The sequence below is a fragment of the Coregonus lavaretus genome (genome assembly GCF_964263955.1).
Source record: "Coregonus lavaretus genome assembly, chromosome: 22".
Classification (NCBI taxonomy): Eukaryota; Metazoa; Chordata; class Actinopteri; order Salmoniformes; family Salmonidae; genus Coregonus; species Coregonus lavaretus.
Window position 1 is genome coordinate 32893053 of NC_140009.1, and position 19313 is coordinate 32912365.

The 19313-nt window shown below is 46.0% G+C and overlaps 1 protein-coding gene across 1 annotated transcript in view; it reads left to right on the forward strand.

Annotated features, from left to right (window-relative positions):
- Positions 1 to 19313, forward strand: part of LOC311150080 (adenosine deaminase-like) — a 39602-nt gene that overhangs the window by 16016 nt on the left and 4273 nt on the right. Inside the window, exons 2-8 of the mRNA XM_084187351.1 lie at positions 226 to 287; positions 8033 to 8155; positions 10847 to 10990; positions 11244 to 11359; positions 12873 to 12997; positions 15114 to 15185; positions 18515 to 18616. Of these exons, the coding sequence (XP_084043477.1) occupies positions 226 to 287; positions 8033 to 8155; positions 10847 to 10990; positions 11244 to 11359; positions 12873 to 12997; positions 15114 to 15185; positions 18515 to 18616 (744 nt within the window). The remainder of the gene's footprint in view (positions 1 to 225; positions 288 to 8032; positions 8156 to 10846; positions 10991 to 11243; positions 11360 to 12872; positions 12998 to 15113; positions 15186 to 18514; positions 18617 to 19313) is intronic.

The window sequence follows — 19313 nt, forward strand, 5'->3', positions numbered from 1 at the left end:
CTAAATAACTAAAATGTCCAGCCAACACATTGCATTGAACCACATCACAAAACAAGGATGTGTCCTGCCTGCTCTCTCATTTGCCAATGTTTAGTCTATTGATTTATTTGTGAGTTCATTCAGATTGTCTGTACTTCAATGCAGGCCTGTGAACTAAATTACTCTATAGGTCATTGGGTTAAAGTACTTTCCGTTTTTTTATTAATTATTTTGTCTTATCTTCAGATTGAGCTGCATGTGCATCTTGATGGCGCTATCCGAGTGGAGACCATCCTAGACGTTGCCAAGTAAGTTCATAAACCTGTTGAATTCTTAGCATTTGTATTTTGTTTAAATAGTGTGTTATAACAGGTTTTGCAAGTTCTCTTTAAACATTAACTGTCAATTACCTTTGGTAAAAGGGCTATTAGACTCAAGTGATATGGTTTATTAGGTTCATGTGACATACATTGTTCTTTCAGTATCTATGTTTGGAACATGTAGGCCTAGTTATGGGGCTATTTTGAACTAGTAATTTCATTTAAGTCATTAATATACAGTGAGGGAAAAAAGTATTTGATCCCCTGCTGATTTTGTACGTTTGCCCACTGACAAAGAAATGATCAGTCTATAATTTTAATGGTAGGTTTATTTGAACAGTGAGAGACAGAATAACAACAAAAAAATCCAGAAAAACGCATGTCAAAAATGTTATAAATTGATTTGCATTTTAATGAGATAAATAAGTATTTGACCCCTCTGCAAAACATGACTTAGTACTTGGTGGCAAAACCCTTGTTGGCAATCACAGAGGTCAGACATTTCTTGTAGTTGGCCACCAGGTTTGCACACATCTCAGGAGGGATTTCGTCCCACTCCTCTTTGCAGATCTTCTCCAAGTCATTAAGGTTTCGAGGCTGACATTTGGCAACTCAAACCCTCAGCTCCCTCCACAGATTTTCTATGGGATTAAGGTCTGGAGACTGGCTAGGCCACTCCAGGACCTTAATGTGCTTCTTCTTGAGCCACTCCTTTGTTGCCTTGGCCGTGTGTTTTGAGTCATTGTCATGCTGGAATACCCATCCACGACCCATTTTCAATGCCCTGGCTGAGGGAAGGAGGTTCTCACCCAAGATTTGACGGGACATGGCCCCGTCCATCATCCCTTTGATGCGGTGAAGTTGTCCTGTCCCCTTAGCAGAAAAACACCCCCAAAGCATAATGTTTCCACCTCCATGTTTGACGGTGGGGATGGTGTTCTTGGGGTCATAGGCAGCATTCCTCCTCCTCCAAACACGGCGAGTTGAGTTGATGCCAAAGAGCTCCATTTTGGTCTCATCTGACCACAACACTTTCACCAGGTTCTCCTCTGAATCATTCAGATGTTCATTGGCAAACTTCAGACGGGCCTGTATATGTGCTTTCTTGAGCAGGGGGACCTTGCGGGCGCTGCAGGATTTCAGTCCTTCACGGCGTAGTTTGTTACCAATTGTTTTCTTGGTGACTATGATCCCAGCTGCCTTGAGATCATTGACAAGATCCTCCCGTGTAGTTCTGGGCTGATTCCTCACCGTTCTCATGATCATTGCAACTCCATGAGGTGAGATCTTGCATGGAGCCCAAGGCCGAGGGTGTCATGGGCCTCTCACTCCACCGGGTTACCACCTTAATTTTCTTCCACTCTGCTCACCACTCTCTCTACTCAGCCTAACTAGCTCCACCTGTCCCTGCTCTGCTCTGCTCTAATTACTCTGCCAGCTGCGCTGCATTACCCACTACCTCTCCCAGTATTTAAGGCCCTGTCTTTCAGCTCTCCGGTGTCAGATCGTCTGCAAAGCTCACACCCGGAACCTGTTTGCTCGCGCTTCTGGCTCACCCTTGTTTTGTGACCCCGGACCTGCCTGATTCTTGGATACTCTTCTGCCCCAGGAAAACCAGACCTGCTTCTGCCATTACGACTCCTGACTACTCTTCAATCCCGGTAACTCTGACCAGCCTTCTGCCTTGCTACTACGTATTTTGGATTTCCCTTGAACTGTACTGCTGCCTGGTTTCATTCCGCCCTGTTGTGTCTGTGTCTCCCCCCCCCCAGGACTTCTGGACCACCCACCACCGGCTTCATAGGACGCATCGCTGCCACTGGGGGGGGCACAGACCCAGCGCATTGGACGGGATCCCTGTTACCCCTGGAGCCTTCATTCACTCCCTACTTCCCTTTTCCCTTAAGTTTAATAAACTTTCTGGTGTGACGCAATTGTGGTCCTCTGGTCGTCTGTCTGAACCGTGACAGTACGATCTGACCATTATGGACTCAGCGCACACTTTCCCCGACATGGAAACCGATGAGCATGAGCAGCAGTTCCAGCAGCAGCAACAACAACTCGCCATGATCATTCAACTCCTCACCAACCTTACCCCAGCCAGTCTGCCCACCAGCCCAGCCCCCGAGTTACCTACCCCGGTCATTGCAGCCGCTGCTCCGGAACCCAAGATTGGAAACCCCGAGCGGTTCAACGGCGATTCAACCCAGGTCCGGCCATTCCTGACTAGCTGCCGACTTCAGTTCTCCTTGCAGCCAAGGACCTTCGCCACGGAGGGGGCTAAAGTTGGGTATGCCATCACTCACCTGACGGGCCGAGCTCGACTCTGGGGAACAGCAGAGTTCGAACGTCAAACCCCCGCATGTGCAACCTTCGACCTGTTTGCTGAGGAGATGCTGAAGGTGTTTGACCTGGATTCACCCACCGCAGAGGCGTCTCGTGAACTGTTCAGTATTCGACAAGGCAGACGTACAGTCGCAGACCATTCCATCGACTTCCGAACCCTGGCTAGACGAAGTTCTTGGAACACACCATCGTTGGTGGACGCGTTCTTCCATAGTTTGGCTGACTATATCAAGGACGAGTTGGTCTCCCATGAACTGCCTTCCACTCTTGATGAAGCCATCGCACTGACTGTCAGGATCGACAGAAGGATACAGACCCGTCGTCGTGAGAGGGGGCGCCAAGGTCCACCTACTACCGGCATTCGGAGAGATCCGACTGGGCTCCTGTCATCTACTGCCACTCACCCAGGTCAGCTTGATCAGTCTGAGCCTATGGAGATTGGGCGAGCCTCCCTCACTCCTGCAGAGCGCCAGCGCCGCTTCACCTCAAACCTCTGCCTCTATTGTGGAGGTGATGGACATCGTGTGGTAACCTGCCCTTTAAAGGGCCGAAGCTCACCGGGCGTAGGGGGAGTCCGGTTGAGTTCAATGACCATCCAGTCCTCCGACCGCAAACCCCTGCTGCAAGTTCACCTCCGCCTCTCTGACTCAACTCACACCCTGGCTGCTCTGGTGGATTCTGGCGCCGAAGCCAACATAATGGACATCAAGCTGGCACGCCAACTGGGACTGGAGAACCTCCGTTTGACACCTCCTATTTCTGCCCGGGCACTGGACGGACACTTACTCGGATCGGTCACTCATGTCACGGCCCCGGTCTCGATGGGTCTGTCCGGAAACCATCAAGAAACTATCCAGTTTCACCTGCTCCCCTCTCCAGGCCAACCCCTCATCCTGGGTTACCCATGGCTCCGCCGGCACAACCCTCAGCTCGACTGGGTGACCGGGGTGATCAGGGAGTGGGGAGAGGACTGCCACCGAACCTGCCTGCTTGCTGCCGCACTACCCCCTCGGCCAGTACCTACTAACTCCGCTCCTGACCTCTCCAATGTCCCAGAATGCTACCATGGTCTCAGAGAGGTGTTTAACAAAGCAAGAGCCACATCTCTGCCCCCTCACCGACCGTACGACTGTGCCATCGACCTCCTCCCTGGAACAGCTCCTCCAAGGGGTCGTCTTTATTCGTTGTCTGCTCCTGAAAGAAAGTCCATGGAGGACTACATCAATGGTTCTCTGTCCGCAGGATTAATCCGTTCATCTTCATCTCCTGCTGGTGCTGGCTTCTTCTTTGTGGGGAAGAAGGACGGATCTCTTCGCCCCTGCATCGACTACAGGGGACTCAACGACATCACAGTGAAAAACCGTTACCCTCTGCCTCTGCTCACCTCTGCTTTTGAGTTGCTCCAGGGAGCCACTGTTTTTACCAAGTTGGATCTCAGAAACGCTTACCACCTAGTGCGGATCCGGGAGGGAGATGAATGGAAAACCGCATTCAATACACCAACAGGCCACTACGAGTATCTGGTTATGCCTTTTGGCCTCACCAATGCTCCTGCTGTGTTCCAGGCTCTAGTGAATGATGTACTGCGGGACATGTTAAACAAGTTTGTCTTCGTTTACCTGGATGACATCTTAATTTACTCCAGAAACCTGTCTGAACACACCCGCCATGTCCAGCAAGTCCTTCATCGTCTTCTGGAGAATTCCCTCTACGCCAAGGCAGAGAAATGTGAGTTTCACGTCAAGACAGTGGCCTTCCTGGGGTACATAGTGGCAGAGGGAAGTATCCAAATGGATCCTGCCAAAGTATCAGCAGTCACTTCATGGCCAGTTCCGGAGAACAGAAAGAAGCTGCAACAGTTTCTGGGGTTTGCTAACTTCTATAGGAAGTTTATCCGGAACTACAGTACCGTTGCTGCCCCTCTCACTGCTCTAACCAGCACCAAGCAACCCTTCACCTGGACCCCAGCAGCCGACAAAGCCTTCAGTACCCTCAAGGTGAGGTTCACCTCCGCTCCCATCCTCCAGATGCCTGATGTGGACCGGCAATTCATTGTGGAGGTGGACGCCTCGGATGTGGGAGTTGGTGCTGTGATTTCTCAGTGGGCTGCGGAGGATAGGAAGCTCCATCCCTGTGCCTTTTTCTCACGTCGGTTGTCCCCCTCTGAGTGCAATTACGACATAGGGAACCGTGAGCTGCTGGCTGTGAAGCTTGCCTTGGAGGAGTGGCGTCACTGGCTGGAGGGGTCCACCATTCCATTTCTCGTTTGGACCGATCATAAGAACTTGGAGTACATCCGCACGGCCAAACGGTTGAACTCCAGGCAGTCCCGCTGGGCCCTGTTCTTCACCAGGTTTAATTTCACTCTGTCATACCGGCCTGGATCACGCAACACCAAGCCAGACGCCCTCTCCCGTCAATTCCAGAAGGATGACACCCCCTCCAAGGACCCTGTGTCGATTCTGCCAAGTCCCTGCATCATTGCAGCTCTGACCTGGGCTGTTGAGGAACAGGTGCTGGAGGCTCTCCGTAACCAGCCAGGTCCCAGCACTTGCCCAGCTGACCGCCTTTTTGTCCCCGAAGACCTGAGGTCCCAGGTCATTCAGTGGGGACATGACTCCCGCCTAGCTTGTCACCCTGGCTCCACCCGCACTTACAACCTGCTCGCCCAGAGGTTCTGGTGGCCCTCTCTGAGGAAGGATGTACGGGAATTCGTCCAAGCCTGCCCCATCTGCAACCAACACAAGTCGTCCTGCCAGCCCCCAGCCGGATTGCTGCAGCCCCTGCCTGTGCCCAGACGTCCCTGGTCTCACATCGCCCTTGACTTTGTCACGGGGCTGCCCCCTTCAAGTGGCATGACCGTCATTCTCACCATCGTTGACCGTTTCAGCAAGATGGCACACTTCATTCCCCTCCCCAAGCTCCCAACCGCCAAGGAGACCGCCCAGGTGGTCCTGGAACACGTCTTCCGGATCCACGGACTGCCAAAGGATGTAGTTTCTGACCGTGGTCCACAATTCTCCTCCGCTTTTTGGAAGGAGTTCTGTCACCTGCTGGGAGCCACAGTCAGTCTGACTTCCGGATTCCATCCCCAATCCAATGGGCAGTCAGAGCGGGCTAATCAGGAGCTCGAGAAGGCACTGCGATGCATGACTTCACGCAACCCCCACTCCTGGTCGCAGCAATTGACATGGGTGGAGTACGCACACAATTCTCTGACCTGCTCTGCCATCGGTATGTCCCCTTTCCAATGTGTTTATGGATACCAGCCTCCTCTATTTGCCAGCCAGGAGGAGGAGGTTACTTGCCCATCTGCACTTGCTTTTGCCCGTCGATGTCGCCGCACCTGGTCACAAGCCCGAGCCACACTCCTCAGGTCCGTTGCCAGCTACACTACCGGGGCCAACCGTCGGAGAATTCCTGCTCCCACCTACCATGTTGGTCAAAGGGTGTGGTTGTCATCGAAGAACCTGCCACTCAGGGTGGAGTCGCAGAAGCTGGCACCTCGGTTCATTGGCCCATTCCCTATCATAAGAGTGATTAGCCCAACTGCTGTCCGGCTCCAACTGCCTAATTCCCTGAGGGTGCACCCCACTTTCCATGTGTCTAAGATTAAGCCCATCCATGAGAGTCCGCTGGTCCCTGCTGCGCCTGGTCCTCCTCCTCCACGGCTCGTCGATGGTGGTCTGGTTTACACCGTCCGCCGCCTGCTTCGGTCCAGACGGAGGGGTAGGGGTCTCCAGTACCTCATTGACTGGGAGGGCTATGGACCTGAGGAAAGGACCTGGGTGCCAGCTAGTCGGATTGTGGATAGGACTCTCATCACCGCTTTCCACCAACGGCATCCTGATCAACCTGCAATCCGTAGGGGCCGCCCCAGAGGGGTCCCTAACCGTCCGGCCCGCTCGGCTTCCTGTCCTGTGCCTGATCCTGTCTCGGGACCTGTCCCATCTCCCGACCACGGCCCTCCGGCTTCCTCCGAGGATGAGGACGTTCACTCGGACCGTTCGGAGGAGTTCTAGCCCTCCTCCGGCTCCCCTCCTCCCGCCCGGCGTGGTGTTGCTCTTGGGACTTCTGGGGCCGTCCCTTGGGGGGGGGGTTCTGTCATGGGCCTCTCACTCCACCGGGTTACCACCTTAATTTTCTTCCACTCTGCTCACCACTCTCTCTACTCAGCCTAACTAGCTCCACCTGTCCCTGCTCTGCTCTGCTCTAATTACTCTGCCAGCTGCGCTGCATTACCCACTACCTCTCCCAGTATTTAAGGCCCTGTCTTTCAGCTCTCCGGTGTCAGATCGTCTGCAAAGCTCACACCCGGAACCTGTTTGCTCGCGCTTCTGGCTCACCCTTGTTTTGTGACCCCGGACCTGCCTGATTCTTGGATACTCTTCTGCCCCAGGAAAACCAGACCTGCTTCTGCCATTACGACTCCTGACTACTCTTCAATCCCGGTAACTCTGACCAGCCTTCTGCCTTGCTACTACGTATTTTGGATTTCCCTTGAACTGTACTGCTGCCTGGTTTCATTCCGCCCTGTTGTGTCTGTGTCTCCCCCCCCCCAGGACTTCTGGACCACCCACCACCGGCTTCATAGGACGCATCGCTGCCACTGGGGGGGGCACAGACCCAGCGCATTGGACGGGATCCCTGTTACCCCTGGAGCCTTCATTCACTCCCTACTTCCCTTTTCCCTTAAGTTTAATAAACTTTCTGGTGTGACGCAATTGTGGTCCTCTGGTCGTCTGTCTGAACCGTGACAGAGGGAGATTGACAGTTCATTTGTGTTTCTTCCATTTGCGAATAATCGCACCAACTGTTGTCACCTTCTCACCAAGCTGCTTGGCGATGGTCTTGTAGCCCATTCCAGCCTTGTGTAGGTCTACAATCTTGTCCCTGACATCCTTGGAGAGCTCTTTGGTCTTGGCCATGGTGGAGAGTTTGGAATCTGATTGATTGATTGCTTCTGTGGACAGGTGTCTTTTAAACAGGTAACAAGCTGAGATTAGGAGCACTCCCTTTAAGAGTGTGCTCCTAATCTCAGCTCCTTACCTGTATAAAAGACACCTGGGAGCCAGAAATCTTTCTGATTGAGAGGGGGTCAAATACTTATTTCCCTCATTAAAATGCAAATCAATTTCTAAAATTTCTGACATGCGTTTTTCTGGATTTTTTTGTTGTTATTCTGTCTCTCACTGTTCAAATAAACCTACCATTAAAATTATAGACTGATCATTTCTTTGTCAGTGGGCAAACGTACAAAATCAGCAGGGGATCAAATAAATTTTTCCCTCACTGTAATTAATTGAAATGAACATTGAACAGATGTAGCTAACTATTGCTGGTTGTACTTTTAAAGTCCTCTGTTTCTGTCTGTATGTCTGTCCCAGGCGACGTGGGATCACCCTGCCTGCATGCACAGTGGAGGACATGACACAAATCTGTGTGATGCACCAGCCTGCCACCCTCACAGAGTTCCTTGGCAAGTTCGCAGAGTACATGCACGTTATTGCGTAAGTACTCTGAACATGAAGATGGCTGAGATAATGAGATGCTGACTACTGCACTAATCACCTGAGCTTTTGGTTTCATAATTATCACAGGGAGGTGTTGTCTCAAGACTTCAAACTCAAAAGCAGTGGTGGAAAAAGTACCCAATTGTCATACTTGAGTAAAGGTAAAGATACCATAATAGAAAACAACTCAAGTAAAAGTGAAAGTCACCCAGTAAAATACTACTTGAGTAAAAGACTAAAAGTATTTGGTTTTAAATATACTTAAGTATCAAAAGTACATGTAATTGCTAAAATATACTTAAGTATCAAATAATTTCAAATTCCTTATATTAAGCAAATCAGATGGCACGATTTTCTTGTTTTTAAAACGTATGGATAGCGAGAGGCACAACCCAACACTGATACATAATTTACAAACAAATAATTTGGGTTTAGTAAGTCTGCCAGATCAGAGGGAGGACCATTTTCCTGTCCTGCTAAGCATTCAAAATGTAACAAGTCAGGGAAAATGTATGGAGTAAATAGTACATTATTTTCTTTATGAATGTAGTGGAGTAAAAAACGACTTAAGTAGTACTTTAAAGTATTTTTACTTAAGTACATTACACCACTGCTCAAAAGTGAGCGTTTGATTAATATCTTGATAAATGAGTGTTAGGGTTAGGCCAGGGTGAGTTTACTTTATACTGGTAGTGTTACAGCACAAGATGGCGTCAAGGTGCTACACAACTCATTTGTGTTTGTGTCAAGTTCAGTTTACAGGATGTTGTGCTCCACCAAGCTCTTTAATCAGAGTTAATATTGCAGATAGCTCTTAGATTGAGATGAACGTTCAATCTGTGGAGAGACATGACAGGGAGATGACATGCACTGTACTGGATGTACTATACCTCTGTTTTATTTCAACAAGAATCATAACTGCTGTACAGTGTGTTAGGAGTCTAGAGTCTAAATGTATTTGCATGACACGCAATGCAATCAACAAACTTTTAAAGAACACGTGATCACCTAATTTGTTACATTACGGCTAAAAAATGAAAGTGAGAGGGAATTTTGGATTGGGACTGTTATTTGTAATGATCGTGGATTGTGTGTGTTAAATAGCAGCCCAATTGGGCTACCTTCACTTTAATACCAGGGCTTGATATGTCTTCTTCCTGGTTAGTGAGTGAATGAAATGCAGACAGAGACAGTATTATGCCATGTTTCCTCTGGTGGCAAGACTAGGGGGTCGGTTAGTTGAAATGCAGATCATGCTGCACAGAGGAGCACGTCATGATGCGAGCAGGTGTCTCTTTGGCAACAAACTAAACTCACAGACAGAGTCTAGGTTGTTATGGATTTTGTTCCCATTACAACACTACCTTATATTTAACCCAAAGGCTACCAACATATTTCACATTTTGACCCCAAGGTGGTACAATTGAAAAAAGCAACAATCCTAGTAAAAATCTGAACTCAAACCTCACCCACTGCTCAGAATATACAGTGTTTTAAAGGGTCATGTGATGTTTCAGTTCTCTGCCAGGCTAACCAGTAACCTCCCACAAGTATGAAAATAAACAATAATGGTTTGTAGTGGTAGCCTCTAGCCAGGGCATAGCAGCTGCTAGCTAGCAGTTATGCTGAATAAAGCATTCTTTATCAAGTCCTTCCCTTGAAAGCCTTGTTGTTGCATCTGGTGCTACCCCCCTACACGACAACAACAAAATGGGGAACTTGCTAGCTGCGTTTTGGCTCATGCAGGATTTTTGTGTATGTAGGTGGATGGATGAGCATGGGGGTGGGGGAACAACAAGCATTCAGACCAGGCCAGTTAGGAACAAGCATTCACTATTTCACTTCCAGTGTAAAAGCTGGAAGCAGTCTTTTTTCCAATCATGTGATGTGAAACAGAATCTGTGTTGTGAAGTCAAAAAGCAACAGAAAGGGAAGCGATTCTAGGCACATCTGTTTGAGTGAGTTTGCAGACATTTCCCACTCCTCCAACATACCCATTACTCCACAGGGACTTTTACAGAAATGTGTACTATAAAACAGAATGATATGCACTCGAAATCCAATGAAACTAATACACAGGCTGATCTTATGTCCTCTTTCTTCATTACAGGGATAAGGATAATTACAGGGAAATGATAATTACAGGGATAATGATAGTCATTTTCTCCTCCAGACAGTCAGTCCTATTGGCAGTAGCAGTGAAGGGCTCAGTGCAAGTCAAGTGCAGTTCAGAGGTCACAGGGAGTGTTTGTCCAATGGCTTGCTGTGCTCTGACTCTGTGACTGTAATAGTCCTCCTGGTGTGGTGTGCTGAGGATTTACCATCAGATTACCCTTCTGCTATTCAGAGAAACACTACTACCCCTGTACTACCCCTGTACTACCCCTGTACTACCCCTGTACTACCCCTGTACTAACCCTGTACTAACCCTGCAGGCAAAGAGGGAAACAATGCAAAGAACAGTTGGCTGTTCCTAGAACGTTTCCGGTGTTTTCCTAAATCAAGTTGTTTTTAAAATATAGCTTTATCCCAAAAATGTATTTGTACCTGGATAAGCATAACTTGAGGAAATCTAAAAAAAAAATGTAGAGCCTTTGTTGGTGACTAATCATTTGCATTACCTGCCATAGTTGAGTAAATATTTGTTGTTTCTCTTGGTCTTCCAATGATTTTGGATTACTTTTCCAGTGGTGACAGAGAGGCGATCAAGAGGATAGCTTATGAGTTTGTGGAGGACAAAGCCAAAGAGGGGGTGATCTACGTTGAAGTCAGATACAGCCCACACTACCTGGCTAACACTGACGTAGAACCCATTCCATGGAACCAGAAAGAGTAAGTGGATGATATTATGATATTTTGCATAGTCGGTAAGGTAGCTGACAGAAAGGTGTGAATTTGAAACATACTGCATGTGTGATTGTCACACTATGGACTGTCAATATATGGACATGTGCAATACAGTACTTCTTTGAGTTCCTTGTGTAGGTATCTGTTCTTGTTCTTAGAGATCAAACGTATAACATTAAACATATAAATGCATTCAAGAATTCTCTCTGTGTTGATTTCACTGTCTCTCTTCTCCCAGAGGTGACCTGAGCCCAGATGAGGTGGTTCACTTGGTGAACCAGGGACTGGCTGATGGAGAGAAGGCGTTCAATATCAAAGCCAGGTCCATTCTGTGCTGCATGCGCCACATGCCAAGTAATGCCCTCACTGTCCTGTTCATGCTCCTGTCCTCTGTCTGGCTCATCCCCTCCTTATTGTCTGTAGTTCTCTGTCTGAAGTTTTCTGTCTGTATTAAAAAAGTATACTTTTTGTTGTTGTACATTCTACCCCTATTTCGTGATATCCAATTGGTAGTTACAGTCTTGTCCCATCGCTGCAACTCCCATACGGAGTTGGTCGAGAGGTCGAGAGCCATGCGTCCTCCAAAACACAACCCTGCCAAGCCGCACTGCTTCTTGACACACTGCTCGCTTAACCCGGAAGCCAGCCACACCAATGTGTTGGTGGAAACACCGTACAGCTGGCAACCCAAGTCAGCGTGTATGCACCCGGCCGCCACAAGGAGTCGCTAGAGCGCGATGGGACAAGGACATCCCAGCCGGCCAAACCCTCCCCTAACCCGGACGACGCTGGGCGCCACCTCATGGGTCTCCTGGTCGCGGCCGGCTGCGAAACACCTCTAGCACTGCGATGCAGTGCCTTAGACCGCTGCACCACTCGGGAGGCCTGTCTGTAGTTTTCTGTCTGTGGCTCTCTGTCTGTGGCTCTGTCTATAGTTCTGTGTCTGTGGCTCTCTGTGATCCTTATCACACTGTAGAAGGTTGCAGGCCAAACATCTCACATTTTAAAACACTGTCCACACTTCCTGTTGTGGTCATTTTCTGATTGTGTCCCGTTTCATTCCATCTATACTTGACGATGGTGTGATACTGTGCACATTAGTGAGTTTTCTCCTTAGCTAATGTCACCATTTGCTGACTGCATGCAGACACTAAAAAGGGGCTCTTGTTTTTAAATTGTATCACTAAATGAACAATTGCAAGTCTCATCTCCTATGTTACAGTACAGAATAGAGCTAGCATTGTCTCTCATACAAGAGATCTCCTTTTAGGGTTTCCCAAACTCGGTCCTCGGGATCCCAAGCACGTTTTGGTTTTTGCCCTAACACTACACATCTGATTCAAATGATCAAAGCTTGATGATTAGTTTATTATTTGAATCGGCTGTGTAGTGTTAGGGGAAAACCCAAAACGTCCACCCCTTCGGGTCCAGGGGACCGAGTTATGGAAACGCTGCGTATTAGTTAAGTCATTTGGATGGATGTAACTTTCTGACTTCCCAGAGCATAGTATCTGTTTTTGTAATTACATGTAACAAAATGTCAGTGGCTATTTTAGGCAGACATTCCAGTGAACAGTTCTGTAGTAAGATTTTTTATTTGTATTCTGCTTTTAAGTTAACAGGACAATTTGACCTTTTCAACCATTACTTTCCATGAGCTTTTACTGGGATGATTGGCATGATTCACATTGTCTCTCAATCGTGGACTGCAGCGTACCATTTAGATAACCATTAGGTCATAAAATCTAGCATGAAAACATTTCAGAAACATCCCCACAAATCAAACATTGTGCGTTTTAAAATCAAATCTGTTTGACCTTACTGGGATGCTATTGCTGATAGATGTGTGTGTTGTTGCGTTGCGCAGGCTGGTCCATGGACGTGGTGGAGTTGTGTAAGAAGTATAAGAAGGATGGAGTGGTGGCTATTGATCTGGCAGGAGACGAGTCACTCAACTGTGAGGCCTTACAAGGACATAGGATGGCCTATGAGGTAACTTCCTAACTTTGAACCTTCATGTCCAATTTATACTGTATGTGCTGTAGTCAACTCTTATCATTGTCACGCCAGCATGCATGGTTTATGGTAACAATAAAGGACTAGAGTTGGCTTTAGCACATAGTATGCAGGATATGAGGCTAACCACTGTCCTACTATCATGCAGCATACCATGCTCAGTTTTATGGCTTAAAGTTGAGAGATCCCACTCCAACTCAAGTCCTTTATCATTACCATAAACCATGCATGCTGGCGTGACAATGATAAAAGAGTTGACTACAGCACATACAGTATGAATTGGACCTGGTTCCTCTCTAGGTTTCTGCCTTTCTAGGGAGTTTTTCCTAGCCACCGTGCTTCTCCATCTGCATTGCTTGCTGTTTGGGGTTTTTAGGCTGGGTTTCTGTATAGCACTTTGTGACATCTTGTCACGGTTCTCTAAGACAGAACCCAGAAGCAGACCAGGACACAGTGAGTTGAACGAAGGTGAGGGTTTATTTACAGATTCAAAAGATGCAGAATAATCCAGGAGACGGAGCGGGTGGTGGAGATGAGTAGATGGAGGTGAAGTGGCAGATTAAATGATGGCACGGCAGGGGTTGGGTGAAGTTTCCGGGAGAATGACTGTAGACAGAAAAAACAGAGGTAAGTACAAGGCAGGTCAACAAGGTGCAAAAACAACAAAACTAACGCTAGTACTCAGAGGCTGATACGCTGACAAAACATACTGTTAATGGCTAACGATCCGGCAGGGAACGGATGTCAGGTCAGAGCTTAAGAAGGGGTGATGATCAGGACCAGGTGTGCCGAGGCTGATGAGAAGCAGGTGTGGTTAATCGAGAGATCACCCGCCTAGCAACGTCGCCCGGCAACCAGACAGGGTGCGTTCAGGCACCTACAGGAAACAGGAGATACCGAGCAGAAAAACGGCAACACAGGCAGGAACAGACTCAGGACGCAGGGTTCATGACACATCTGGTGATGTAAAAAGGGCTTTATAAATACAATTTGATTGATTGATTGGGAGCATAGAGCAAAGGTGTGCTGAAAATACTATACAAATTCTTCACATTTGACACTGTTGGCTACCCGTTTTCAGATAACAAAGTTAACATACAACCAATCTTTACAAGGCATGTTGCAGAACCGCAGACATTTAAGTCCTACAATTGGTTGATTTATTTGACAACTAGACAATTATTTGTACCTTTCTTATCATAATAACTAATTGAGTTACTCTGTAGTAGAACCCATACAGTACATTGAGACCTTAAGGTCACTTTAGAGACACATTTGATGGAGAGATCATTCTTGTGAGCCATTTCTTGAAACAAAATAACGTAACAAGAATAATAAATGACTTCAGAGCAATAAAACTATTTGTGCTGTAGTTTAGAAACACTATACATTGGTAATAAATGTAATAATAAAAAGTTGGCATACGTCATTTCAACAACCATTTCGTTCGGACTGCGCACATAGATCTATTTTCCTTGTTTATGGTGGTTTGTGATGGATTTACATACAAGACCGTTAAATCATTCCCTCAGGACAACATCGGGGACACTGTGGTAAGGTTGACCAAAGGCTGGAGTGATACATTTGGACATGCCAGGGCAAAATACTAGGTCCTGGACTAAATGGCACTTTCAATGGAGAATCTTCATTGAATATAAGCATGCCTTTTAGACCAGCACTAGGCTCAATTTGCGTCTGGGCAACTGGCCTTAAGAGAGTATTAAAAGAGACCACTGCACTAATACAGACAGTTAACATAACTGAACAAGCTCTAGATTCAGATTTTTTAGAAGCAATGCTGGGTTTTGTCAAAATCAGCCATTTCTCAAATGTTGTTGGTGAGATGTAGTTATTTTCAGTCTAGCCCTTGGCAACAAAAAAAAAGCTCCCTACTCGTGACAGCAGCATGAGCTCTTGGAATCTCGGAGGTCTTGGAATAATGTTGTGACTGTAGGTTCATCCATGTATAATTACATAGTTTCAAGACAATGAAATGTATTTCAGTCGGGACTAACTGCATTGCTAATGTAAAACCCATATAGTTCTGTGGTTAACTTGGCGTTGATGCTTTCATGACCGACCTTGTTGACAGGAAGCAGCGAGATGTGGGATCCATAGAACAGTCCATGCTGGAGAGGTGGGCCCTGCCTCTGTGGTGAAAGAGGTGAGCTTTCCTTTCCTGTACAGTCTTTGGGGAACACTAAATATGTCCATTTTAAATTATATGTCTAATGGCAGATCAACTTGACCCAAGACTTCCTCTACTACTCAACACACAGCAGCAACACCCACGTCATACACTGAACTACGTTATAAGTGACTGCATTGTGAAAACATCTCCCCTCCCCTTTAATAACAACTTAAATATGTATTTCAGACATAAACAACTGAACAACTTAGTACACACAGCACACACAGCTTTTTTAAAAGATATAACGTTAGACATGGAAATCTGCAAAGGTGTTGCTACTGCTCTCAACAACATTGCTGCCCAGAATTTAGCAAGCGCTATCGACAAAGATCAGTGGGAGAAAGTTGTGAGTTTATGCGTTTTAAGATCATTTAATCAAAAACATTTTAAAGGTAAAAAAATGTCAGTTTCTAATCTTTTTGTTGTTGTTGTTGAAATGATCAAATCATTTGACAACCCTGTTTGTAAGCTTTTAAATGATACAGTGCCTTCAAAGTATTCATACCCCTTGACTTATTCCACATGTTGTTGTGTTACAGCCTTAATTCAAAATGAATTAAATTGTTTTTTTTTCCACCCATCTACATACTGACAAAATGACCACGTTTTTAGAAATTGTAGCAAATGTATTGACAATGAAATATCTCATTTACATAAGTATTCACACCCCTGAATCAGTGCTTTGTAGAAGCACCTTTGGCAGCGATTACTGCTGTGAGTCTCTAAGTGGATTGTGCAACATTTGCCATTATTCGTTAAAAGAAATCTTCAAGCCCTGTCAAATTTGTTGTTGATCAGGGCCTCCCGAGTGGCGCAGCGGTCTAAGGCACTGCATCGCAGTGCTAGAGGCGTCACTACAGACCCAGGTTCGATCCCAGGCTGCAATTGGCCCAGCGTCGTGGGGTTTGTCACACAACAATGCCACAGATGTTTTGAGGGAGCGTGCAATTGGCATGCTGACTACAGGAATGTCCACCAGAGCAGTTGCCAGATAATGTAATGTTAATTTCTCTACCATAAGCCGCCTCCAACGTCGTTTTAGAGAATTCGGCCTGACAACCGCAGACCACTTGTAAACACGCCAGCCCAGGATCTCCACATCCGGCTTCTTCACCTGCGGGATCGTCGGAGACCAGCCACCCGGACAGCTGATGAAACTGAGGAGTATTTCTGTCTGTAATAAAGCCCTTTTGTGGGGAAAAACGTATTCTGATTGGCTGGGCCTTGCTCCCCGTTGGGTGGGCCAGTCTCCCAAGTGGGTGGGCCTATGCCCTCCCAGACCCACCCATGGCTGCACCCCTGCCCAGTCATGTGTAATCCATATATTAGGGCCTAATTTATTTATTTCAATTGACTGATTTCCTTTATATGATCTGTCATTTAGTAAAATCTTTGAAATTGTTACATTATGCGTTTTATATTTTTGTTCAGTATAGATTTAAGTCAAAGCTGTAACTCGGCCACTCAGGAACATTCACTGTCTTCTTGGTAAGCAACTCCGGTGTAGATTTGGCCTTGTGTTTTAGGTTATTGTCCTGCTGAAAGGTGAATTCATCTCGCAGTGTCTGTTGGAAAGCAGACTGAACCAGATTTTCATCTAGGATTTTGCCTATGCTTAGCTCCATTCAGTTTATTTTTGATCCTGAAAGACTCCCCAGTCCTTAACGATTACAAGCATACCCATAACATGATGCAGCCACCACTATGCTTGAAAATATGGAGTGGTACTCAGTAATGTGCTCCCGAGTGGCGCAGCGGTCTAAGGCACAGCATCTCAGTACTTGAGGCGTCACTACAGACCCCCTGGTTCGATTCCAGGCTGTATGACAGCCGGCCGTGATTGGGAGTCCCATAGGGCGGCGCACAATTGGCTCAGCGTTGGCCGGTATAGGCCGTCATTGTAAATAAGAATTTGTTCTTAACTGACTTGCCTAGTTAAATAAAAATAAATAAATGTGTTATATTGGATTTGCCCAAAACACAACACTTTGTATTCAGGACATAAAGTTTATTGCTTTGCCAAATTTTTTGCAGTATTACTTTAGTGCCTTGTTGCAAACAGGATGCATGTTTTTGAATATTTTCTATTCTGTACAGGCTTCCTTCTTTTCACTCTGTCAATTATGTTAGTATTGTAGAGTAACTACAATGTTGTTGATCCATCTTCAGTTTTCGCCTATCACAGCCATTAAACTCTGCAACTGTTTTAAAGTCACCATTGGTCTCATGGTGAAATACCTGAGTAGTTTCCTTCCTCTCCGGCGACTGAGTTAGGAAGGACGCCTGTATCTTTGTAGTGACTGGGTGTATTGATAAACCATCCAAAGTGTAATTAATAACTTCACCATGCTCAAAGGGATATTCAATGTCTACTTTTTTATTTTACCCATTTACCAATCGGTGCCCTTTGCGAGGCATTGGAAAACCTCCCTGGTCTTTGTGGTTGAATCTGTATTTTAAATTCAATGCTAGATTGAGGGACCTTAGTCCTTCAAAAACTATTATTGCACACAGAGTGAGTCCATGCACATTGTTACTCCTGAACATATTTACAGTAGCCATAACAAAGGGGTTGAGTACTTATTGACTCAAGACATTTCAGCTTTTCATTTGTAATAAAAGTATATTATATATATATATATATATATATATATATTTTTTTTTACATCATTTCACTTTGACATTATGGGGTATTGTGTGTAGGTCAATGAAAAACAATCGCTATTAATAAATTTTCAATTTAGGCTGTAACACAACTAAATGTGGAAAAAATCAAGAGGTGTGAATAATTTCTGAAGGCACTGTAGCATGGTATGGTGGGGTATGCAAAATGGGTCAACTTTGAGCACCGCTATCTCCTGAATATTTTGAAATTCAGGTCCAAAAAGTCACTTTCTGACCACTTTTTCCATGGGCAAACATGTATGGAAGGTTTTGTTTAAATCAATAGGGATGCTGTCAAAATGTGATTGAATTCATATGGATTTACCCCAATAGCCAGTAGTTCTGCTAACATGTGTATATGAAAATATTTTTACCTTAACCTTTGTGCATAGCCGTGGGAAGTAGGGGTGCTGAGGGTGCTGCAGCACCCCTTGATAAATCACAATGAAAAAATAATTATATAAAATTAAAATAAATCACAATCACAATTTTGTCACTAGACCTTTATTACACCCATATGAGTGGAGAAAAATATACTCGTCAGCAGAGCGGGGAGAAAAATAACCCCTCCCCCAAAAAAACATATTTAACATGCCTTTGTGAATTGCTTGGTGACCCATATCTGATGTCTTCTTCAGGCTGTGGAGGTCCTGAAAGCAGAGAGAGTAGGACATGGTTACAACACACTGGAGGATCAAGTGTTGTACAAACAGCTCCTGGAACAGAACATGCATTTTGAGGTAAGAATGTGCACATTTATATTCACCTGTAATGACAGTTACATTGAACTTTGTAGACATAGTATATTACATGATGTATCACTATACCTCATAAAACAAGTCAAATAGACCGTGTACAAAACATTAGGAACACCTTCCTAATATTGAGTTGCACCCCCTTTTGCCATCAGAACACCCTCAATTCGTCGGGGCATGGACTCTATAAGGTGTAGAATGCTGGCCCATGTTGACTCCAGTGCTTCCCACAGTTGTGTCAAGTTGGCTGGATGGCCTTTGTGTGGTGGACCATTCTTCATACACACTGGAAACTATTGGGCATGACAAACCCAGCAGTGTTGCAGTTCTTGACACACTCAAACCGGTGCGCCTGACACCTATTACCATACCCTGTTCAAAGGCACTTCAATCTTTTGTCTTGCCCATTCACCCTCTGAATGGCACACCTACACAATCAATGTCTCAATTGTCTGAAGGCTTAAAAATCCATATTTAACCTGTCTCCTCCCCTTCATCTATACTGATTGAAGTGGATTAACAAGTGACATCAATAAGGGATCATAGCTTTCACCTGGATTCACCTGCTCTGTCATGGAAAGAGCAGGTGTTCCTAATGTTTTGTCCACTCGGTGTCTATCGTACCATGGAGGCCTGTATGGCAGCTAGTGCACAGTGACCTCTGGTGGTCACGGAGAAACAT